General features: G+C 38.5%; 1 protein-coding gene across 3 annotated transcripts in view; it reads right to left on the bottom strand.

The window, feature by feature from the left end:
- The window catches only part of DISC1 (DISC1 scaffold protein), a 201,885-nt gene that overhangs the window by 21,317 nt on the left and 154,731 nt on the right, over nt 1-25,837 (bottom strand). For 2 of the 3 annotated variants that reach the window (XM_069852290.1, XM_069852289.1), the window contains exons 11-12: nt 7,115-7,358; nt 1,671-1,715 (exon numbers count right to left, since the gene is read on the bottom strand). In XM_069852290.1, coding sequence (XP_069708391.1) covers nt 1,671-1,715; nt 7,115-7,358 — 289 coding nt within the window. Of the gene's footprint in view, nt 1-1,670; nt 1,716-3,380; nt 3,454-7,114; nt 7,359-25,837 lie in introns of all 3 variants that reach the window. The other variant, XR_011337009.1, reaches the window with a different exon arrangement.

Raw genomic sequence — 25,837 nt, 5'->3', positions numbered from 1 at the left:
TCCATTTCCTTTACTTCTATCCTTGCTCTCTATTTAAGTATTCTGCCCCCTGCCACAAAACTTCAAAAGGGCAAAGCTCCTCTGCTTGTGAGGACTCTAAGATATTAAGCTCTTAGTGCATATTTTTACAGTAGCAGCCCTCTATGCCTGTGAGCTCTGGTACATTTGTAGACCCAACACATACATCACACTCGCATGCTCTGGAAACATCTCCTGTTAAGCAAAAGAACAACTTCTTCAGTCAAAGACTGGGCTGTACTACAGCTTTCAGGTTACTGCTGGACGTAACTATGCAGTTGTACTCTAATTTGCTTTGGTCCACACCAATTATTATAGTTTCCAGCAAGCAGTCTTCTGTCTTGGCAGCTATTGCTATGACTACGCCCTCAGGATTTTGCCCTGCTGGCACTAGGGTTTTTTAATACCTTTATCCACAGGATGACCTGCCCCTATTTCATGTCATCTGTGGACAAAAGCACCTGCACAATTTTGCTTTAAGTCACAGCAAAGTTCACCGACAAGACGCTATCTGCATTTTCTGCAAAGTTCACCTTCACTTTCAGAACTTCCTGGTTTTATCCATGTTGGATTCATGCACAGCCAAGCAGTCCATCCTTGGCATGTCCTCATGTCACAGTCTCCTCATACGCAAGGTCAAATATCTACATGTGGTCTTGCAGTTCGATTATCTTTTCTGAAGCATTCCAGCTGCCCCATTGGTCAGAATCCAGAGAAATGCCTAATCTGAAAAGTTATCCCAAACTGCAATTGTTACTTATTTATTCATCATTTGGTCAAACATCTGTCAATCATACTTGACAGGTGGCATGTATGAGATTATGGAAGATGAACTGTGGGTTACTTACCCATGTAATTAATTTGCTGGCTGGACACAATGCTTGGATACTACATTTCCTTAACACATAAGTTGCAACCCAAGGCATACTGATATAAAAATGAACCAGACTGAATCAGCACAGCTCTTTGAACCAGTATAACTCTCCTTCCACACATACGATCTAAACGCTTAGTTGGTATGTAGACAAATTTTTGTATGCAAGCAGATTTTTCTCATCGCTTACTCTCAGGGTAAATGCTTTCCATGTTACTCAATTATTCTACACTTTCTTAAATATATAGACTAGTATCCAACATCTTTTTATTTATGAAAATAGCGTGAGATGACAAACACCCAGTATTTTTATTTAGATGAAATTCCTATTACCCTGTCATTCTGCTGCAGTACGCTTTTATACTTCAAAAGTAAATTCAAAGGTATTTTTAGTAGTATACAAGGAAGCAATTAATGCATCAAGACTTTGTTCTGTTCCTAAGCATCACAACAGTGCTACAGTGAGGTTGTCTAAATATTATTGATGCTACTTTCCCCCAACATATTAATCCTGTTATTGGTATGGATTAAAAGCCCTAGCACAGGACTGAACTATAAACTCCCTGAAACACACAGCAATTTTGCCATCATCTTCAATGGAGAAAAAGAATGGACCCACTCTAGTTGTGCCTGTGTTGTTTTTTCTAAGTGTTTGCACGCTGTCTAGCAATTTTTACCCAAAGGTAACACTGTAAAAACTAGTGTCATTAGTTCTAATTGAGACCTAGAAATGTCTGTACAGTATTACTGCTTTATATACTGCCTAGAAAACACTTACCTCAGATAAATGACCCTCTGCTCCAAATGAAATGTCTTCCATAACCTGTTAGAGATAAATTATTAAGTATATGGTAGATACAGGCTATGTAAACAGTAAGATTTCAAAAGAACTTATAAAACCCATGTAGAACATTAAACAGTTATATAAGATGAACAATTACATCATTTTGTTTCACATGCATGAAACATTTCAATTGCATTTATAATGTAGCAGTGGTAGCCACTCAATATTTAAAGCTAAATTTTAATATATTTTATGAAAGCCTGCCTTTGGCTTCCCAGTTAAAACTCACAAGGAATACTGCTTCAAACTGAAGGGCTAACTACAGACTGAAACAAACTTTTCTATCAAGCTCTTATGGATCTATACACCATTTAAGAGTCTACAAAAATTTTTTTTGGCACAAACCCTGTAAGTGATTTTGAGCAGAAGAAATAAGAGACCCCACTGATGTTTTGTCTTGGGAACTATCACCAGTTCCCCTTTCAAAACTAGCTTCATCTGTAAAGTCTATAACAAATTAGCCAACATTTCATTGATTGGCTGAGAGAAAAGAAATTGATGTTAACAATATTAGAAAACCGTTAATACTTATCACACATAACAGTATTGATAATCTTTAAATAAACTGAGTCAGGGATAGTGCTTTAGTAAGGCAATACTTCGTATCACAGGTATGTACCTATGTATTTGATAAAGTGCAAAATCACTACTCTTCCATAAGATGATTATTATAACCGAGTACTACTTTCAGTAAACTATCTGAAAAAAAGGTTGCTTAGACTTCTTTTTTTTTAATATTAATTTTCTGATTACATTTTTACTGCAGAATACACATAAGCATTAAGCTTACCAGGATGTTATGATCTCTAGCAAAAGCATTAGCATCTTTACCATTATCACACAGTATCTACTATTATCACACACCTACACAACAGTACCACATGCTGCTATGGGGCATCGTACTGCACAACAATAGAAGTGACTATACAATGATGATCTGAGCATTATGTACAAGCCAGCTGTCTGTTGCTACAGAAATCCTTTCCAGTTTGTATGAATACAAACAACATTTAAACACTGACTTTCACTGATACTTAATGCTGATGTTTAAAAATTAAGATTAAATTTAAAATTTCCAAATTATTTTTGAAGCTCTACAAATACAACTTTTAATTAAAATCCAAATGAATGCACAGTTTATTTAGCTTTCTATAGGCTTTGTCCTTTACACAGTGCACACTTGCCTTCTAGACCACAGGCTACATCAATTCATAGTAACAAGTCAGAGCCTGCTGACAGAGGCTGCCTTGGTGCGTGCCATTGTTAAATTCTGAAAAATGTTGTATCATATCCTGTGATGACTTATTTTTAATGACAGATACCACATTAAATATTAACTATTATTTTTTCATGATTGTCCACTTAGTATCACTCAGAACATTCAGCATCATTAAAAAAGTGAATCACATGAAGGCTTTGCAATTATAGAACATATTCCCAACGACAGAGTGCTCAGCAAAGACCCTGAAACATCATGCCAGATGGCAAAATTGAAGTATGCAGAGCTGAGGAAAAGACAGCAGACCCCTGCTCTCTGTTTCTTCTACGGTGAAAAAGTGAAAAACTATCTACAAAGAATTCTGATGGCATAACTCCCAAAAACGTTGATTTACAAAAGTAAAACTACTGAATTTCGGTTTTTACCTGGTAACTTTAATCACCTCAGTTTTCTTGAAATCTAGGTGTTTCTTTCCTTCATAGTGATTAAGAGGGAGCACTGCACAGCATGCCAGATAGCAGAAGAAGAAGAAAAAAGGATAGGTCAGGAACTCAAGCCTGCAGGTGCACACATAACTCATGTTCATCAAGATACTTGGTGTTAGGGAGGTCCCAGCAGACACACATCTCTCTATTAGTTATCATCAGTGTTTCTGGTGTTACAATAAGGTTTTGCTTACACATATATTATTAACAAGCGAAAAATAAAGCAAGATATCATAGAGAGTGGCACAAGCAGGCGTTAATGTCTGAAGAGAAATGAAATGTTACTTCGAATTTTAGAAATCATCCAGATACGTATTTAACTATGTAGTAATGATGATGGCGACTTCCACCTCACTCATGTCACCTGGGCAAAATAATTTGCAGCCAGCTTAAAAGTATGGAACATTGCTGGGATGAAACTAAAGCCCATCTTTAATTTTCCAGAGACTTGGGAGAAAAATCAAGTCCAATTAAGTCATGAAAAAACAAACTAGAAATGCAATGACGGGGCACTCTAATTTCATCAACATAACTACCAGCTAGAGAATTCACGCTTATATGAAGTTCCAGAATTCATCTCAAATACATTAGACAACAAGCTGACTTTTGACATGATTTAGGCTATTAATATTATCTATAACTTTCCTTCAGCATTTTAATAAAATACTATAATCTAACAAATTATCTGCAATATAGAGGAGCACATCTTAATTTTTAAGTGTTCCACAGGATGATTTTTGTTGGTCTAACTTAATTTAGTTTTAACCAAAAACTTGGTAGCAATGTTTCAACAAGCTGAGCTGCCAAAGCACGTGATTTTCTTTCCTTGGTTAACAGTCAGCATTATAAAGGAAACTTGATTTACCTGATTATTTAGAGATGCCACAGTCTAGCACATAAACAAATTGGGGAATAAAAATCGGTACTGTCTTAGAAAACACAGTTATGAAGACTATAAAGCAACCGTTGACAGTTAATAAACCTGCGCTGACACACGACAGGAATATGTCTGAACTTTCCAAGAATTTATACCTTACATATTTTATACCAGAACATTTCATATTCTACGATCTAGTGAGGATATTTAATTTAAAATGAAAAACAGCCCTTCTGCAAAGCAGTATTGGAGGATCTAAGTGAGAAGTTCTTTCCATTTGCCTGTCTTGCTGTTCATATTGTTACGTTCCTTATTTGTTTCTTTGTTTTCTAATGAAATCTATACAATAAGATAGTTATATGCAAGAAAATTGTATTTATAGAATACATCAGCAAACCCAATATCCACTCCAGAGTAATACTTAGCCAGACACAACATGATAAATAACCGGAAAACTTCATTATGGAATTTCACCATAAAGTAAATCAATTAAATTTACCTCCGAAGGCATGTATGCACACAGACTATTATTACCTTTTCCTATACTGTTCTGAAGCAAGTAATTAAGTAACTTCTCAAAACAAAGAACCAAGTATTTTGACAAATTCATGTGTTTCTACTAGATATCCCCACTTGCTGATAAAGGGCTATAAAAAGGTTCACTAATAATGGACAACATGAAGTTTTTCCATGAAAGTGACATGAATGTCTACGTTGGAGACTAAAAGTCACACTGCTACTTTATTTGTCATAAACATTAAAATATTTTAAAACTAAAAAAATACAATACCATATAAGAGAGCACTTAAATGCTAAAGAAGTGGTTTGTCTTTCAACTAAGTCCATTTACAAATCAAGACATATTCCCTCTTGCACTTCAACACATTAAAAACTTGAAGTTGTTTGATGTGTAAGCTTTTTTGGTTTAATATTGTGTCTTTTGATGAACTACTAAGTGAAGTTAGGGAATGTTATGCTATAGCTCTTCTCTAAAAGTTTAGACACTGCCTGTTATTCCTACTGAGATCCTACAAGGTTTACTACCTACGGTGTACTTGTTGGGGTAAAATTTCTATACCCTACAACAAGCTAAAAATCCCAGCTCCTGAAAGTATAAAACCAGGCAGACCAACCCTAATTCCAGAACCAGAATACCAGTATATATGTTGGAGTTTATGGTTGCAGTTATCACCTCAAGGGTCAAAGCTGCAGGCAGCACTGAAGCAGAGGAAAGCTAGTCAAGTAAACAGAGATAAAACACAACGTGTTTCTGAACTCCTCCTAAAAGCTAGAACATGAATGAACGTTCTCATACTAATAAAACTGCTTCTTTTTTTCTTTAAAGTTTGTCAGCCCTAGAAGTGCTGTGGGACTAGCTGCAGGAATATCTCCCACACATTCCTTTACTGATGGGCATTTTCATGTTTGTATTTACGCATCAGCTTCTGAATGGGTTTTGGCCTGTTCTCAAAATGCAGTTTATTCACGATACAAGGACAGACCAGATCCCAGGTAAAGGCATTCATACCATAAGTTTAAGCATCTAGACGAAGAGCTAAAGGTAAGGTATAGTCTCCCTAAGTTCACTGTATAACTGATAGAGGATAAGCTTAATGGGAACACTGCAAATACTCTTCCATTAAACATATGGGTAATATATCTCTCCGAGTCCTGCAACTCTGTCCAGAACCAGAAGTCACACCACTTCAGTTCCCTAGGTGTCATTCCCTAGGATAGAAATGCCGATTTCCAGGGAAACGATGTGGACTGGCAGGGGCAAAACAGAAACTCATCTACAGCCCAAATGTCAAGAGAGCTACAGAAACAGTCACAAAATCTCAAAACCCCCAGAGCTTCTCAGCAGCACTTTTGAAAGGGAAGTGCGGCTTTCCAGGACCAACAGAACTGCTCATATTATTTCAGTAGACTCATCAAGAGTCGGGAGGAGGGAGAGAATCAAAGCCACAGCTGACCATTTCCAAAAGAAATGCTCTCTATGTGGAGCCAGTCCATAAACCATTTTCCCTACAAGAAAGCTGCAAGTGCTATTGAAGACCAATATAAGAAAGAATTTTGCTGATGAAAGATTTTACAGTAAGGCAAAGGCCTGCTTTGCACTAAGTCTCAGCTAGTATAAATGCAAAATTAGGCATCAGGTTTCAATGTAACATACAGTTCAATGTCCCTTAACATTAGGTGTGATTAAGCACTCTTTTAATTTTTGTCATCAAATTCCAAGGCAATAAAACTGATAACTTCTGTTGTTAAAACTACAGCTTGCTTACCTTGGCAGTGCAGTTAAAAGATTATTAGGTAGTTGTATATTTTTAAGCAAACATGGCATTCCAGGGCAGAATATAAAAACTTCAAAGAAATTTGTCAAACCCTTTAAGCCTCATGATTTTTCCCTCCTTTTAATATTTGCAGGACTCTGGAAGCCTAGCACTATCTGAGCTAGGAAGCCTCTGACCACTTCACTGGGGGAGGAAACACAGATCCAGGCTGACAAGCCAACTAACTCAAGAGTGAAACTCAACAGTCAGATGAGGAACAGCCAATCATTTGTATTAAACACAATTTGTATTCATTGCCTGAATAATTTCCACATTTTAAGAAGACTGATCATAAAAAGAAGGGTTAACGAGCTTCTGAGAAGCTAGCGTTATTTTATTCATGTTCCAGACTGAAGGCCAGATGTTAATTTCATATTTAACCCATCACCCAAGATTCAACTCTGCCTCCCAAAAGAAAAACCAGCAGTATTGCTTGAAATGCAGCTGTAGAATATTTCAGATACCTCTTTTAGCTCACAGCGTTTAGGGCAGGGAGCAGTGCCCCACTCTATGTCCTTTGGAAAGTGACCTTCTCTCCTTTTCTCGGAATCAGATGGGCCTCCAGCAGTTATCTCCATCTCATCCATTTGGTTCTCCTCTTCCTCAAAACCACAGCAACTAGTTTCTTTCAGCTGAAACCCTTGGATCAACAGCTGACAGGCCTCCAAGTCAGCTTCCCACACTCTTTGGAGCAGCTGGCTCCTACAGCTGAAATAAAAGTAAAAAGAAAATAAAATTGCGGTTCAGGGAGAATAGTTGCTATTTCAAGTAACTTCTGAGGCGACTGCTTATTATTAGATAGAAAAATATAAACAACAAAAATACAACAGCAGCTCAAATACTTCCTCAGTGATAACATAAGCTATTTCAAACTGAAAAGCAATCAAATTATGGCCCTATTACAAAGCAAATGCCATAAAGAAACACCTTTGTGTTAAGATGTTGCTTCTAACTGCACAGCACATGCTGGCTGCATGTGACCTCCTCCTGATTAGACACAAGAGGAGGGGTCCTGCAATCACAACCAGAGCCTCCTTCATGCTATCGGATATTCAGGCCTATTATCCTAAAAGCAGTCATGTGGTTTTCCCAGATTTGTTTGATGTATGAGAAATCACACTATTTTCTGCTTTAGCTCTAAGTTTTGGAAAACAGGTACACTAGATTTCTTGTTGGACTGAAATGTGCTTGCTTCAACCCTAGTGAACTAAATTAGCTTAAGCTATAATTATCTTCCTTTCCTTCAATCTTACACTTTTGGGTGCTATCCTTAACTCTAAGTAATGTTTTACTACTTCGTTATTCCCCCTTGAAAAAACAGAAATATTAGGAAACTCAAAATACCAAACTTCTTCATACTTTTAAACCACTGATCATCTCTCAAAGATGTCAGCAATTATAGGTTACTAAGAGAAGGAAAATAATTATTTGATTTTAACTTTTCTGACTAAATTGAATAACAACTTATGTTTTATTCTCAATGAAAGGTAAAGGAGCTCTACTGCTCACAATGAATCCATTAAATGAATAAAGGTATGTTTTTAACTCTATAAACTGTACAAGATGCCAAGCTGTAAAATTCACACAGCAATATCTTGAGAGACTGAGAGCAAAATTAAGCTCCAGAAGCTGAGCTCCGTGATCTGTGCTTACAGTCAGTATATATATATTTATTGAAGGCAAAATACAGCATGAGGTCCACAAATTGGTCTCCCTAAGGAGTTCAGAGTATCACTAATTAGAAAGGGGGGTGGGGGGTGGTGGGGGAAGTCTTCTGTGTTTCATCCAGGTAGCATTTCACTTACCAAGCCAAAAAAATAAAATAACCCCCAGTGTTTCTCTACTTGTCAGTCACATCATCATGGTTACAGTTACATTTCCCTGCAGACATACATAAGTCCATTTACTTGCTTTTTGAAAAGGTTTGTTTGCAGCTATATATGGCTTAATTTTAAAGGCTCAGAAAATATGCTAGAGACCTAAATCATGATTTCCAGTGGATAGTCTGTTTTGACTCTTCAATTTAATGAAGACCTCTATTGATAGAACTAGGACAGAGATAGTGATGTATGTAGTATTTGCAGTGGAGATGATTAACATATGTAAAAGTACAGTGTAACAGTGCACGGGCTGCTGTTATTTGGCCATGACTAAGCTCATTGGTCAACATGCTTTTGATTGCATCTAAGTTTTACACCCATTTTAGTCATCAGCAACTACTCAACATACTGCTAATAGACTGCTTTCATTTTAAGGACATATTTGGTTTTTTATCATATCTGTAAAACTGACATATCTTGAACTAAGAGGGTACACTGAACTTTTCAACTGTAATTAATGAAAGCACATATGCTTGGATATTCTGAACATACCTAAGCTCAAGGACTCTGCACCTTTTAGTCAGTATTTTGAAATTCAGTGCTTAGAAGCATTTTTTTCAAACACACTTATTACATGAAAATTATTTGAAACATGGAAACAGCTGACAGAGAAACACATACCAAGTAATTATCAAAAATTACAGCATGTAAAAATCTTCAGCTTTTACATCAGGTGTAAAATCAAGCTCAATCAAATTCCATGGTTTGGTTTATGCATGTTCAATTCACACTAAGAGTGCATTAACAGTCTTCACGAAGGCAAAAATATATGTATGTCTGTACTGAACACAATGAGCTTTTTCAGTTATGCAACTTTTCAAATTGCTAGATTGAGATCAGATTTTATATTATTCCTATACTTATAAATATTTTATGATGTATCAGCCTCTAGGTGTTATATGCCTGTCTGTACGTTACTATCAAAGTGGTATATGTTACATGTATATACCACTTTGATATTAACGTACAGACAGTGATATATTGAACATTGTGGCAAGTCCAAAGGAGGTGTCAGGAACAATTTGCTGGAACCCACAACAAATCACAATCCATCAATCATTTATATAGACCCTGTAACAACAAAGTGTACCTTAATCACCTACTGACTGTGAACCTCCAAGTGCCAGAGTGCTCATGAGTCCAAAGTGCCAGGACCAAACAAGTTACAATGACAGCCCTTTTCTCAGAAAGACTTTAAGTATAAAACAAGGAACGAAGAGCTAGGATAATGATGACGATGTTCAAAGAAATACTGAGACAAGAGTGGACTGAACGTGGCACTGAACATGGCATGTTAGTTACAGTACAACAGTTTAGTTATATCAGTAACTAATCTCTCTCATCACCGTCAAGCACACTCAGGTATCACAGTGAATGAGGAGTTTAAGGACTTGCAGGAGGCCAATGAAACAGGTCAGTGGATAACAGATGATCTCTATCCCTCCATAAAGGAATCAGGTAAGAAAGGCAAAAGATGCTAGTATAAAAACATAATGGGCAAGTGATTGATACCGACATGGTTTAACGTCTGTAAATGTCTTCTAAAATATATATATATATAAAAAGACTGAGCAGGCAGTAAGATTGTTAGCAGCCTTGACATTGAAGACTAGCAGTTATATTTGATGTGACAGGACAGAGGGAACTAATAGAGAAAAGCAAACAAAGTGAAATGATCAGAAATACAGAATTAAAACAAAAAAAAGAAAAAAGAAAGAGAGAAAGAAAAGTCATTGCAGTGGCAACAGCACTTTGAATGGATGAGGGTAGGGCAAGACTGTTTTTAATCGAGCCACAGCTAGGGAAATGGATGTTGGAGTAAGACACAAGACAACCCAAGTAATTTTTTAGCTGGGTGGACAGCTAGGCCAGGTCTTATCTCAAGGATTCTGTGCAGAAACAATCTACAAGAGCAGACCTAAGCTGACTTGAAGAATGACTGAAACAAACACAGCAAAACAAAAGAATGCATCAGAGAGAATTCTGGATTAGGTCAAGTTGACGATGATGAAAGAGCTGTCAGAGAAGGAAAGCCATTTATGGATAGGAGGAAATGAATGTGTAGCAGGAATATTTATCCTTGAGTTCTCTTTGAAAAGTGGCAACTGAAATGGTAATTGCATATGCCTTTACCAAGTCTCAAGTAGTTTTCTAGGAAACAACACCAGAGGGCACAAGGAAACTAGAGGGTACAATCTACATATAATGTTGGGCACAATTTGTGTCAAGAGACGGCAAGCATTGTTTCTCTCTTCCTTGAAATCCAAAGAACATTGCTCCTCTGTCTTTTCATAAGATTCCCAGAGGTATCAATGGGGGCTCTCTATGTGGCTTTCAGCACATTATTCTAAAGCTATTTATAGTGCTAACTGGAACTATGAGAACACGACTCTCCTACTGAAGGCTCTGCATACATACAAAAGGCACATTCAGTTCCTGAACATTATAGCCTAAAAGAAAACATACCCGTGTAAAAATAGCCAAAAGATTTTCATATTAAAACCTACTTAAAAAACCCCAAAATAAAACAACGCCCCTCAAAAGTTCATCAAAGCAAATAGGAATCAACAAAGGGAGATGTCACTACTTGTAAATTTCATCATCTCTAGTTTTTAGGAATGCCTCTTGGTGAGTGAATTGTTAAAAGTGGCACCCTGAGGTCAACGCTGTGCGTTGACAGATGATATTACTTATTTTAAGGGAAATCCCTACAAGAAGCCACATCTTGAAAAACCAAGAGTGACACTGAAACTAAAAGGCTACATAGTAAGACATGTATTCAGAAACTGTATAAACAAAAGATAACTTATGAGGGGAGATTAACCATCACTAAGAAGAAATACTGTAGACCATTTCTTTCTAATAGGCGAGCAACATGAAGATGCAGATTCAGGAAAGCAGATTCATGTTTTCGCAGTACTTGGCACACATTAACACTAAAGGCAGTTTTCTCTGTCAAGAAACTAAACAAAATGCAACTAAAGCAGTCTGCCAAAAACAATGGGGATTTTCATTACGACAATCAAAATTATTGGAAAGTTTTGAGGCTTGCAGAAAATGCAAATCAAAAGACTTTGCTTTACATCCCCATTCTTTGCTGATCTATTGTACAAACGAGGGAAAGTTTCTCTATTATTTTGTCACTCACTTCTATTTATATTTTGCACCACAGGGAAGGGACTCACTTTTCTTATGATACATTTAGTTATGTCTTTGTTGCCTTTTCTTAAGGCAACAGCCATGCAGTGAACAAAGGAGGGAAGTAAAAGAAAGTATGGAGTAACAATACTTAGAGGAAGGCAGGCAACCATAATGCTTTACTGTTAGCAGAAATCCACCCTCTGATTGGTTTATCATATTGGTAAGGCAGAAGGCACAGCTAGGGCTCATCAGATCACAGCCCTCAGCTGATGAACATAGAAAAAGATGCAGGAAAAGTGATAAAGAAACCCTGGACTCTGCCTGAATAGCACACTAGAAAGTCACCTTTTCTAAATATCTGAAATTAAAACCTTCTGGTTTTCCTTCTTGCAAGACTCCCTAATCCTATAAACCCCTTCATACAACCTCAGTTTCACCATTCAACTCCTTGCATTGTCTATTTTCTCCAGTCTCCTCAGGAGCCAAAAATATCATGAATTGACTTCATATTGTTCCAATCCTGTGGTTGTCCCCCAATGCAGTAAACTTCATTCCTCCTTCCTCATTTCAAAGCTCACCAACAACACTTGTTTGCTGCACTATTATTAAACTTCTCCATGTGAAAACAAGGCTCATTTCAACAAAGCCAGGAGACTCCATGTTTCCCTATCAATCTGCTGTAACATCCCCCTCTGCCCTGGAGACTAGCTAGAACTCCTAGGCAAAGTCTGAAGCTTGCAACACATTTCCCTTGCACAAGCAACCTGCCCCTCTGACTTTGCCCTCACCCTATAAAACATACAAAAAATATCTAGAAAACATTAAATGTGATGTTTGAGCTTCTGGAGAACACTCTGGACCATGACCACAAGAGCCCAAGAAACAATTCTTACAATCCCCATCTAACTTCTAGACTCCTACATCTTCAACACCTAAAAATTTTGTGCTGGGATGCCTTTTCTAATTCATAAACCTTATGAGCCACAGACAAGTCCCCTGCACAGCACTCCTATTCAAAAGACGTCCAGCACACTCAGACAGGATGCAACAGTGCAGCACAGAAATGAGGATGCTACTTTCACACAACTGGAAGAATGTGTGATACAAGTGGCTCTGCTTTCTACAGCATCCCAGGAACAGACGCAAATGTGCAGGAAGGGACAGACCTGAGGAAGCAGGTGAGCCCCCACACCAGTGCTTAGGTGATGGCTATGACAACTTTCTCTTCTGTATTCAGGGATTAAGCAGGTAGAGTATTTATGGAGGTGCAGTAAGCAGAATACCTGCAGCCAGGTCTCCTGTGTCTTTGTTGAGTGATCTAACCTCTACAGTATTGCTAGGGGACACTCACCACAGTCTTGAACATTATGATGGGATTAGGAGCTATCATTTCTCAGCTTTGGGAGCAAGAAGAAGAGCAATAGTTCAATTCCCTCCTTTCCCTCATCCCAAATTTCAGGCAAGTCCTAGTAGAGAACCCAAATATAAGCAGACACCTGTTTGTCTGAGGTATTTAGCATCGTAGACAATCAAGGCCCAGCGTGAAAAAAAAAACAACCATCTGCAGAATGGAACTGAATATAACAAAAATACTTCGGAAGAAAAAAATGCCATACTGGAATGCAGCCACTCAAACTCTGCACAACCTCCTTCAGATTGCTGCTGCCTGCTGCACAGACCTTGCTGCTTTCACTTCTCCCCTTGCCCCATCTGAACTTTCAGTCCAGGGGCAGTGTATTCCTGCAGGTCTGGCAGCAGGGACAGCCTCTACAGGTTTACATTCCTTTATACTCCTTTCAGTTGAAAACTTAACTCTCTCCTTCCTTGCCTCTATTTTCTGTGCTGTCACCTAAGATGAAGATCTTATGAAAGACCATGCACATAATAAGCATATGCTGCCTGCAGAATTGACTAGTAGAGAACATCTAAATTACATGTTATATTTATACATATTATTTTCTATTTGTAAACCATTTTAATTGCATTGTTTTATCCTGTGTGAAGCACTTCATAGTATGTGAAGAGGGATGGGTGAATGGATGTGAAGATGTACATATATGAAGGAAACAAGCCTTTAAAAGTGAAGTATATATACAAGCTTAAATATAATCGTAGTGACACTGAAGCAAAATCAATGTAATGTGTAAATATTATGTACTTCACAGTGCTATGAAAACAAAGGACAGAGTATTCAAATGTGCATACCAAATTATCAAAGCATGGTAAACAAAGGGTAGCCATGAGTAGGCAATTTCCTACTTCGGATTTGTGGCTGAGTGATTTCTATCAGCAGCTGAGATATGTCAATAAGAATACAGACGTTAGTGCAGAAGGCAAGACAAACTGTGTATAGGGAGGGAGGGCTGGAAAGCAAACCACTGCCTAGGACTAACTGCAAGGGGGTCAAGTGTATCTGATCTCCTTACAGAATTTCATTTTTCTCTCTAGTTCCATAGGCTTTCATTTAATGAGTGTTATGTTTTATAGCAATAATTGTAAGTTAACGAAGTGATGAACCAAACATAAATTGTACCTTCTCCCATAAATTCCACTCCCCTGTCCAAGAAAAGTTAATTATATGTAATGTGTCAAAATATTTCTCACATGAAGACTCATTAGATTCTCATGTTAATGTTTTAAATCAGCTTAGGGCATTTAGTGCATACGTATAACAAGGCTACGCCACCAATTCTATAAATTGCATAATTAAGAAAAAATGGTTAAATGCATTCTATTGTAATGGATGGATTGTAATGGAAGAAATTTTCTCAGACCTTTCAAATGCTATTAATTTGAACTGTCTATGAAACATTTCTTAAAAAAAGAGGCTAATAACAACAACAACAAATAAGAAATAATATTAATGTAAAAATACATGCCCCAACATGGTGATCTCAGTGAACAGAAAATCATAAATATCTGACAGTATTTTCTTCCAAATGTTTAGAATAATTAAGCCTGTCAGCTACACTCATTATCCACAAATTCTATAACTCAGTAAAGTATTACCTACTGCATCCAGGATACTGAAGGATTAGAATCTACACTGAAATCTAAAAACAATCCCCTAAGAATCACTACATCTTTCCCTTACCTATAGAAAAAAAACTGATATCAGCATCTTAAGGACAGAAGTATTTCCTTGCATTTTATGTGAAATGTACATATTTTATGTCTGCTTTTCCTTTCCTGAAAAGCATGTTCAAAACAGGAAGAAGAATGATTTTTCTAGCGCTTAAAACCAATAATGGACATTTGATTAGTGTTATTAAAAAAACAAGATACCACACAATACTGAACAATATTTCAGTCGTTTTCCCTCCCATCCTCAAGCTATTTATTTTACCCAACACAAAACTTTAATCATGGCCTGTCATCCTTCTATCTATATTCAATGTCACTGTGTTATACTTAAATTATCTCCACTGGAAACACAAAATGATACACTGCTGCAGCTGATGTTTTTCACTCTGATTCTTAATGGGACAGACATATTGAATGCAGGAAATTAAGTAATTTACAAGGGAAGAAGGAAGGCACCTTGTAGTAAGAATTTACTACTCAATTTTGTCCATACATTTACTGTATAGTTTATTATTACTATATTACCTAATCTATAATGTGAAAATTTACTACCTGCTTTCAGGGCTATTTATTTATCTTTAAAAAAAGGAATAAAATAAGGATCCTCTGCTCCTACCTCCACAGAAACATCTACTATAAATAATCCATTCTAAGAGTAAAGAAACTTAACTTTGATACATGAGGAGAAAGCTACCAGGGAATTCTTCTTATTAAACAGTCCGCATAAAGCCAGCTTTGCAACCCTAGTTTATCATTCACCTCATTCATAACCTGATAAAGCATTTCAAGTTTGGTACTAACTCTGATAACTCAGTCTGCGTCCTGCTTGCCTTTGGCTCCTGCAATAACAGCAAAGCCCCACAATGTCATTAAGCAATTGGGCTGGGGGAGGGGGGGTTGACTGGATGGGAATTGCAGGAATGATTTTTTTTTTTCGTCCCTATTTAATTTTTGACCCAAATCAAACGTAAAGGAGAGTAATGAATTAGCCTCTGATTTTGGAAAGCATGCATCTCAGGATCTATGTAACAATCTAAGTTCTGTTCAAACAGTTAAGCTGCTGCCCAAGCCTAAATACTTTCATGAGCTTGAACCCCAGAGAGGATCCAACCCCTAGTGACTTCCATTGAAACTGAAGCAATTCAACAGCTTTCAAAGTCACAAACAGTTCTAATCCAAGAAAACACAATTGTTTCCAAAAGCATGCCACAGGAAGAAAGTACAGTGCTTGCATTGAGGCCACGTTCTCAGCTGCCATAAATTCACACTGCTGCATAAGCAGCAATGGCTATTTATACCAAGAGAAGAATGTGTTCTTATCGCAAAGCAATTAGAATGAGCCTGATTTCTTATTGTTTAGTACAGTTTCTGACCACAAGTGTTAGGAAGCATACAGAAGGAATTTACAGTTCTTCTATAATTTTTGTTCATCTCTGTTCTCTAATATAAAATTCAACAGTTCATAACATATTCCCTTCTCTGAAAGGATAGCAGATTTAGACTTTCACTGTCAAGTGGATTGGGGAATGTGAATCATCCTTTATACTACTGAATGAGCAGGAATTTAGCATACATAACAATTTAAAAAAATAAAAAGCACAAAAAAAATGCCCTTTTAGAAGAGATACAATTGGGAGACATGATATATTGTCATCATGGGGGAATGTACCTTGAAATTCAATCTTTGTAACCAGGAAACACCTGGAAAAATGAGTGTTGGCCAAATATTGATCATAGAATCATAGAATCATTAGGTTGGAAAAGACATCTAGGATTATTGAGTCCAATCATTCCTATCAACCACTAAACCACATCCCTGAACACCTCATCCACCTGTCTTTTAAATACCTCCAGGGATGGCAACTCAACCACCTTCCCTCCCTGGGCAGCCTGTGCCAGTGCCCAATGACCCTTTCTGTGAAAAATTTTTTTCTGTTATCTAGCCTGAAACTCCCCTGGCAGAGCTGGAGGCCATTCCTCCTTGTCCCGTCCCCTGTCACTTGGGAAAAGAGGCCAGGTCCCTCCTCTCCACAACCTCCTTTCAGGTAGTTGTAGAGAACAATAAGGTCTCCCTTCAGCCTCCTCTTCTCCAGGCTAAACAACCCCAGCTCTCTCAGCCGCTCCTTGTAAGACTTGTTCTCCAGCCCCCTCACCAGCTTTGTTGCTCTTCTCTGGACTCGCTCCAGAGCCTCAACATCCTTCTCGTGGTGAGGGGCCCAGAACTGAACACAGTATTCAAGGAGCAGTCTCACCAGTGCCGAGTACAGAGGGAGAATAACCTCCCTGGACCTGCTGGTCACGCCGTTTCTGATACAAGCCAAGATGCCATTGGCCTTCTTGGCCACCTGGGCACACTGCTGGCTCATGTTCAGTCGGCTGTCAACCAACACCCCCAAGTCCTTCTCCTCTGGGGAGCTTTCCAGCCACTCTTCCCTTGTCTGTAGCACTATGTCAATAGTTAGAGTTCCTTTGAAATATCTGAGGACATAAAGTGACCCACTATAGCTGCAGGGTTAAATAAGGTCAGGAGCCAAACCCTGTTCTGGCTCCTAAAGAGCAAAAGAAATTGCAGAGACTACAAATCCACCCTGGTTGGACCCTGCTAGCTACACTGAACCCTGCACTGTTGATCACAGCACACTTTAAATTGCAGGAGCCTGCATGACTTCCACCACTGGCAGACTATGTTTCCAGCAGTAAGTGCATTAAGCAATGAATGCTTTCAAATGCTAGTGGGAAAGACTATTCCAGTTACATGCAAGAGAAAGCTATACTACATCTTCATACTTGTGCTCTGTAAGTGGAGATACTTCATTTATTTTCTACTTATTTAATTGACAAGATGCTTGTATCTAATTGGTCAGCCAGGACTTTGTGTAAAGTTATCGTCCAAACATAGGACAGGAGGATTTAGCAGCACTGCAGAACAGCAGACAGATGACATCAGATACCCATCCTCATCTCATCCTGGTCAATCCTGCCCAAGAAAGATGGCAAAGCTTCTGAGAAATGCACAAATTTTCTTCAAGTCTTGTCTTCAGGGACAAAACTGGTAGCAACAGGAAAATACACATCCACCTCTGAACAGTTTTCTTGCCAAGTTCAGAAGGGATCAGGTCTTTCTCATTACATATATTCACCTACATGCAACCACCAAGAGGACCTGGTAAGATAGGAAAAGTTTAGTGTCATGGCCACAAGGATAAACAGTTTTGTGCATCTCTCTCTTCCCTCACATTTTTACACTCTTCATACGCAAAAGTAACAATTTTACACTTATTCAGCAAGCCAGAAAAGAAAAAAAACAAGCCACTGGATTTCTTTACTACTAACATGAATGCAAATTCCACTGAAGCTTTGACAGATCATTGTTTTGGAAACAGCAGCTGACAAGAGCTGATGCCACTGAGATGAGGTTTGTTATGTATATTTGTATGAAGAAACACACTTATTTTTCCTTTCCAAGAATGCCAACGTCATTAATAATTTTTCCAGGGATGGAGCAGGGAACAGATCCAGGGAACGTGACCATCAATAAATACAATGATATCACTTCTAATACATTTCAGAGCTGGCAGTTTTGGAAGAATATCCCACAATACGCATTTTATAGGTGATATTATCAGGAACACAACAAAGATCTCTGAACTTCACAACTTAGGGGATATTTTCAGTGGATTGAATGGTTGGACTCGATGATCCGGTGGGTCTCTTCCAACCTGGTTATTCTATGAGTCTATTAGTCTATAGTCATATCTCCACAACTAAGACAGGTTGAAGTTTGCATGAAATCAACTCACAGAGAATACAACAGCAGGGCAGAGCTGGCAAGGCACAGATGATGCTGATGGGCACCCACCTCTTGCTCAATAATGATAAAAAGTCTGGAAAAAGTCCCACAAAATTACTGGAAACAGTCTTCTGCTTAAGCAGATGCCTTTTATCAGTTTTTCAGCATCAATCACTAGTTTCTAGAGTGTTTCACCACTGACACGATGCTCTTACTAAACATCTGCAAATGACACTGTTGCACATTTTTTTCCATTATTTTGATGGGATGATGAAACTACCATCCTTCAGCCTGACAGAGCATCCAAAGGTAACTCCTCATCAGATATAGCACGCTTCAAGTGCATCTTCATGCTGACAATTTTGGACCTTATCTTCAGACATCATCTGAAAATACCAGGATAAGGTCAGTGGCTGGACACTCTTTCTGAAGCACAATGGAACTGAGAGATATTTCTGTCTCACAGCCAAAGCAATTTTGTGTAGGAAAAGTAAAACTATTAAAACACCAGCATTCTTTTATCAACCTTCCCCTCACTAATGCCAAGGTATATTAGCATAGATATCTACAAGAAAAACTGTATAGTCTTTGAGGTTGAAAAGCCACACAACCTTCTCTCAGGGTAGAGAAAGCCAATATGATTGATGTCAGTCATATTCTACATTCAACATTAACAAAACAGGATCCTGTCTGCATTCACAAGTATAATCAATTAACAACAAAAAAAGATAAATACTAACTTCAAGCTCTTAATAAAATTCATGTAATTCAATAAAATAGAAAGAGATGAGAAAACAGGAAAGAGCACAAGTGATTAGCACGAGTGATTGAAAAAACAAATAAATAAGGAAAACATTACTTCTGCTCCAAATTAGGGAAATTTCAGCACAACAAAGCCACAAAGTGATACAGAATTACTTATTCTTGATGAGGCAAAAGTTCACAGTGGAGAGGACAACCATGACATTAATGAGTTTCAGCAGAGTGTTGAACTCTAGCTTTGCAGGCATGACTGACCAGCACCAGAACAATGCAGCATAAGCAAAAGGCGCACAGAATAAGAAACGAGCCTAGCAAAATACACAATTACTAACTAGCTACAGAGCTGTGAACTTTCAGCACATTTTCTTTTTAAGCATGGGCAATACCTTCTGTTTTTAGAAGGGTAGACCCAGCCTTGTCCTCTGATGATTTTTGCTATGCTAAGTATAAAATGAATGTAAGACAAAGAGCCTGGAGGTAAAGGGGGGAGGTGGGCAAGCTTTTCCATGAATAAGCAGCAAAATCTCCTGTCACCTCGTCTTTGCCAATGCAGCACACTAACTACTGAAGATAATTCAGTAACTTTGAAAAGGCCCTAGCCTAGATTAAACCTGAATTAATATGGACAGTGAGTTACTAAAGGCTGTGGGACCACGTGCTTTGTTTTTTCTAACGCTTTAAAGAGACACTGGAAACTGGGAAACTGGCCCCAAATCTGACCTCTTTTTTTTTTTTTTTAAATTTCTAAAAAGATCTCATTTCAATGCTGAATTTAGATTTAAAAAGAACAGAACTTTCCACTACTTCTCATAAAACAGTCATGTGCCACTGTTACCCCACCTCCAACCAAAAAAGAAAAAAAAGTAATTAATATTTGTAACCCAGCATCCCTGAACAGGCAAAATACCAAAAAAAGAGAAAAGACAATAACAATTGCTAAGCTTGTAATTCTCATGCTCTTCTTCATGTCTTAACACCTCACACTTTATGGAAAGCATCCTTAAATATCTGCCAGCTCTGTACTGCTCCCCCATCCCGGAGGACTGTATCTCACGGGGTCCTACTGACTAACTCCTTGAAAAGCTAGAATTCTGCTTTCCTGAAATTTAGGGTCCTGACTATATTCCTCACCTGTCCCATATCTCTTCGGGACCTTGAACTCCACTAGTGCATAATCACTGCAGCCCAGGTTGTCTCCAATCCTGACTTCATTGATGAGCTCATTTGTATTGGTGATCATAAGGTCCAGTATTGCATCCCCTTTGGTGAGGGTCTCTACTAGCTGGGTTAAGAAATTATATTCAATGCACTCCAGGAGTCTCCTGGATTGTCTACAGCTTGCTGTGCTACTTTTGCAGCGTATGTCAGGGTGGTTGAAGTCCCCAAGTAGGAGGAGAGCTTGTGAGCGTGAAGCCTCCTGTAGCTGGAGGAAGAGGGTTTTATCAGTTGGCTCTCCTTGATCAGGTGGGCTGTAGTATACACCAATGACAACACTCCTTTTGCTGCTTCAGTCTTTTATTCTGACCCACAAGCTTTCAACCTGTTCATGGCTACTCTTCAAAGACAACTCTTCACATTCTATTCATTTCCTGAGACAGAGGGCAACGCCTCCAGCCCTCCTTCCCAGTCTGTCCCTTCTGAACAGCCTGTAACAATTGATAGCCACACTCCAGTCAAAGCATTCATCCCACCAAGTTTCAGTAACAGCACATTATATTTCAGCTCCTCCTATTTGTTGCCCATGCTTTGTGCATTTGTATAGAGGTACTTCCTGGGCTGTTCGCCACATCACATCACCTGCTTAGTGGAAGACTCCTTATTTCCTTTAAAGTGTTTTACAGAAGTTTCCTTTCTGGCACCTATTAGCTCAAGAACCTCCCACTCATCTCCAAAGGATTTCAGCTGTGCCGCAGCATCCCCACACGGCCCAGGGCAGCAGGTGGAGGGCCCGTACCAGCACCCCATCCCTCCAACCATTGTGTCTAAAGCTGGGCGTGGGTGGGTGGAGGGAAACAGAGTAAGAAAGGATACTTCGGTTTTTCTTGGTTGTTAATTGGATTCACCACCATGAAAATTAAGTTTCAAAAACTACTTAAAAAAAAAGGATGTATCTCCCAAGCAAGACCAGATCAACACAGCAACCAAAAAAAACACCACCTATAAGTTATTAACTAGCACACTTAGCAGTTTGCTTTTCATTATTCACAGCTCCTTCTATTCATAAATATTTCAGGCAAGTGAACTTTCCCTCACTGCAACAGTACCAAAACAAAAGATAGTTGGTTTAGTAAAAAAGCTCGAGTAGTGTTTCTGAATATCAAGTGGTAGCAACCCTGCATATCCATGCTGCTTTTGCCAATTTTTCGCTTCCTTATAGCAATCTATTTAAAATGCTATTTCGGTTCACAAGTTCATATGTTCTTGTTACCAGTCACACACGGCTGAAGTGCTAACCCTTCAATTCGTTATATCATAACCTGTCCGCAACAAAGCAAGTGCTATGACATAGGTTGCTGTTTTCAGGCTGGAGAATAGTATCAGGAAAACATGAGCCTTTAAGAAACAATAATTATATTTTCATGACAGTGTGTCTCATGTAGACTTAAGGATAATGTAACTGCAACAAAGTGAATGTATTGTTCACAACAACTGATTCTCCAAAGTAAAATCTTTGATCATCCCCATGTGGGTTTGGTGACATTGCAATGCTTTTTCAACACTATTTGACCCAAACAAGCTTTTTATTTGCAGTGGTGGTGGAAAGATTTTTGTGAACTCATGAGTATGGTAAAACAAATGTTCATAACAGACTGTTTAAAGAACAGCAAACCACAGTTGAGGCAGAATGTCTTCTGATGTCACAAAACTGAGCAAAAATTTCTTCCAGTGTTGTGATAACATCTAACGTCATTTCACATATTCACTTTCAGTGACACCAACTTATAGCCATGTTCCCTATTTTCAGTATTTAGGACAATCACACAGGGCTTAGTCCTGCAGCCCTTTGCTGCAAGGGCAGGCAAAGCAAGTGATTACACTGACATTCAAGAGCATTTCTTGAGAGACGTAAGGATCACTCATAAGCAAGAGTTTAAAGTCTTGAGCAAACAACACATTTTGGGAAACTACCCCTACAGAACCAAATTCCCATACAGATAAGCAGAGGTCGTAACTAGATAAGAAAGGGACCTATTCATCCACAAAGACATCCAGCCGTTTTGATGTGCTCTAAGACCATCTTAGACTAGCTTTAAGACCATCCCTCCAGTGTGCTGTGCTACTGAGAGCATTCCCATCCAGCTCAGCTCCCAAAAACATTTATAAAACTCAGTATGCTATAAAGGATATTCAAGACATAGGGTGTGTAAACAAACAGGATAAGTAATACTGGAAGGGTTTCATTTTCAAGTAAATAGCAACACGGTGTGGTGGCAACTAATCCTGACTTGTCTTGTAGCATGAACTCTCAGGATATTGGTGGTCTCGTCTGAAGGAATGGAGCTCAGTGAAAACTACATATTCAAATGCGTCAAAAACACTGCCTGCACATGGAAACCTCAAATTTCTGATGCTGAATGCACTCATGCACTAGCAGCCTGAGCAACTAGGTTGCAGCCATACTTGTTCTGAACTAGTCAAGTGACATCGGGCTTGTCCTATGCAGGGACAGGAGGTAGATTGATGGTCTTTGTGGGTCTCTTTCATGTCAGGACATCACAGGATTTCATTGAAACCCATAAAAAAATAATCACAGATGTATGAGATGAGGAAAAATGCACCTGGAGTTTGACTTCTGCTTCTTCAGTAAATACAAGTTGTCCTAAACACACACAATACCCTTCGTACTTCAGAGAATAAGGAGCATACAGGTGAGTGTACCTTATATCAGGGTAAGACTCTTCTGCATTTCCTGCACTGTGCACCCATAAGTTGAAAAAAAGCCACCATTAACACCAAACAAACACTGCTGAACAGAAAATGAACCAAGATAAATAGCAAAGGAGAGTCTATTAAAGAAGAAAGGTTTTGCAAATATTTGCAAAGTTACCAGGTGCTGCATCACTCAACAATGGCAAAGCACAGTCACTGCAATATTACATCTTACTCGCAGGCATGTTTATTTGTTTCTCCATTCTTGCAGAATTAACACAGAAAATAGCTCAATAAAACAGCTTTGTGTAACTGCCACCAGTTAATCTTGAACGATATTATTCCCCCCAAATAATTTCATGATTCCTATCTGGGAATTAGAAAAAGCAACTAAAAAGCTCCAGTTTTGTTATGAATGGCATAATCTTTTGAGGCCTGGAGAACAGTACAATCTCATTAAATTCCCTCAGCTCAAAAAAAGTCATCTTTACATCGGCTGGTACAAAAAACCAGTTCCCAGCCTGAGGCAGTTATGATAAGGGATTTAGAAGCCATCACCACGTGGGCCATGAGATATAAAGGAATGCATCACCGCATATAAAGTGTCTGCTGCTCACAATTTCAGAGCTAATGTTCTCACAGCTGTGTATGACTTAGACCAGCTGGGAAGAAGAAAGGAACTATATGAGTCACTAGAAGGATCTTGTATTTTGTCTAACCTGCATTTAACACTCTTACAGCAGAACTGTTGGTAAGCAAATTAAGTCCAGATCATTACCCAGCAAGGGACAGACTTGTGAGCTCTCCTGGAAGCACAGGGGAAAACACACAGTCTTGGGAGTCCTGGGCGGGGTGGGGGGGACTGGCGGGGAGAGGAGGAGGGCAAAGATGGCATTTCAGTCTTGTCTCTGCATGCCTTACATAACAGCCCTCAAGGCAACTAAGGTGGGTCACAGATTACACAAAATTACTGCAGGCCATCTGGCACTCCCAAGCTTGCCTGTGCTGCTCTATATACAAGAGGGAAAAGGTTTTGAAAAGCTCTGCTCAGCAGCCATAGCACAGCAGTTCTCCTCTGGCAAACACCAAGCTTCCTACACAATGACGTTCAGGACACTAATAGTCCAATATGAAATCTTACCCTTACAGAAGAGTCTGCAGATGGCCATGGAGGGGCTTTGTCATTAAGGCTTAATATTTCCAAGCTTGTACTGGTAGACTTGGATAACTCAAGGCTGCTCTTCAAAAGCAGAGTCAGTCTTCAAACAGGGCTGTGGGTGGTTGCAGGAAGCTAAAAAGCTTCAGTTGGACACAGGGACCTCACCTCACTGCAGAAAACCATGACCATTTTGAGAAACATTTAAATACACAGTTGTCAATTAGTGATGAAGACAGCTCCTTCTGAGGTCTCTGGTGCCTCAAGGTTCAACTCTCCATAACAGGCCTGGCTCTTACATTCTGAGTGTGTGCAGATGGTTTGGTATGCAAAATAATCCCGGTTCTTAGGGCAAATGTAAAATCATTCACAATATACAAAAAAGAAATCTTCAGGTGACACTGTCTTCTAACAATTCCACCTTATTTACTCCATCTGTTTAAAAGTGTAAACTTTCACAGATTATCAGTTTCTAATAAGTTTCACAAAGGCAATGTATTCCAAACATGTTTCTATGGAGATCTAGCAGGTGGATGCTTGAAAAACAAAAGTATTGTTATTTTATCCTAAATGTCGTGAAGCTGATTTGCACCATTAATTTCATCTTATATTTCTTGGTACCCATGAAAACTAAGAACGAAAAAAGTATAGAAAAAAACTTTTTTCTTTTTAAATAAAATGGCTTACTCCCCTCTACTACTACAGGCATAGCACAGCAGTGTTACCAAAGGCAAGATTGAGCTGAAAGAACCAAAGCCTTTTGCTGCATTTTTCAGTAATGTAACAAAATTCCTGGTTTTGCACAGCATTTTATAATATGACTGTATTTGCTGTGGACCTTTCACTAGCTTCTGCAAAGGCAATGGTCTGAAAGATTTAAAAAAAAAAAATTACCTTGTTCCACAGATTTATTTTTGTTTCTCAATCTATCAAATATAGTTCTCACAAAGATTAACCTTACTATGCATACGCATTCTCACAACCCCCTGCAATGGAAGGGATATAAACTGAATCTCGGACAGAAATTTAATGAGATATAGGGCACATGTAAAATGTGACAGACACACAATTGCTTACATTGTATGACTTCCATTGAGATATGTAAGAGCTAGCAAATACCTTAGAAGATAATGACTTTTAATGCAGAAATATATATCAAAGGCTTTTTACTCATTTAAAAGGCAGGTGATTTTTTTTTTTGGTATCTTCAAAAAACAAGTGAATATTTACAAATCCTAAGTCTAGACTGGAATTCCCACATCTAAGTACCTAAACAAACATAACTTGACACTGTCTCCATCTCCATTTATTTCAAAGGTGTTTATTATTACCCCATACATTTTGCAAAATCTGGCCACTTTTCTTTAAGCACTGATTCAGGAGACAACATTTTAAGCATGAAATTGCAATCCAAATCTTCTGCTCTTATGATTTTATAGCGCTTTTTTCCTGGGCTCAATTCATGACCCTCAATCATTTACATGACTTAAACTCACTTATGGCA

This window comes from Phaenicophaeus curvirostris, chromosome 2 (assembly GCF_032191515.1).
Source record: "Phaenicophaeus curvirostris isolate KB17595 chromosome 2, BPBGC_Pcur_1.0, whole genome shotgun sequence".
Classification (NCBI taxonomy): domain Eukaryota; kingdom Metazoa; phylum Chordata; class Aves; order Cuculiformes; family Cuculidae; genus Phaenicophaeus; species Phaenicophaeus curvirostris.
This window is presented reverse-complemented; position numbering and strand designations above follow the sequence as displayed.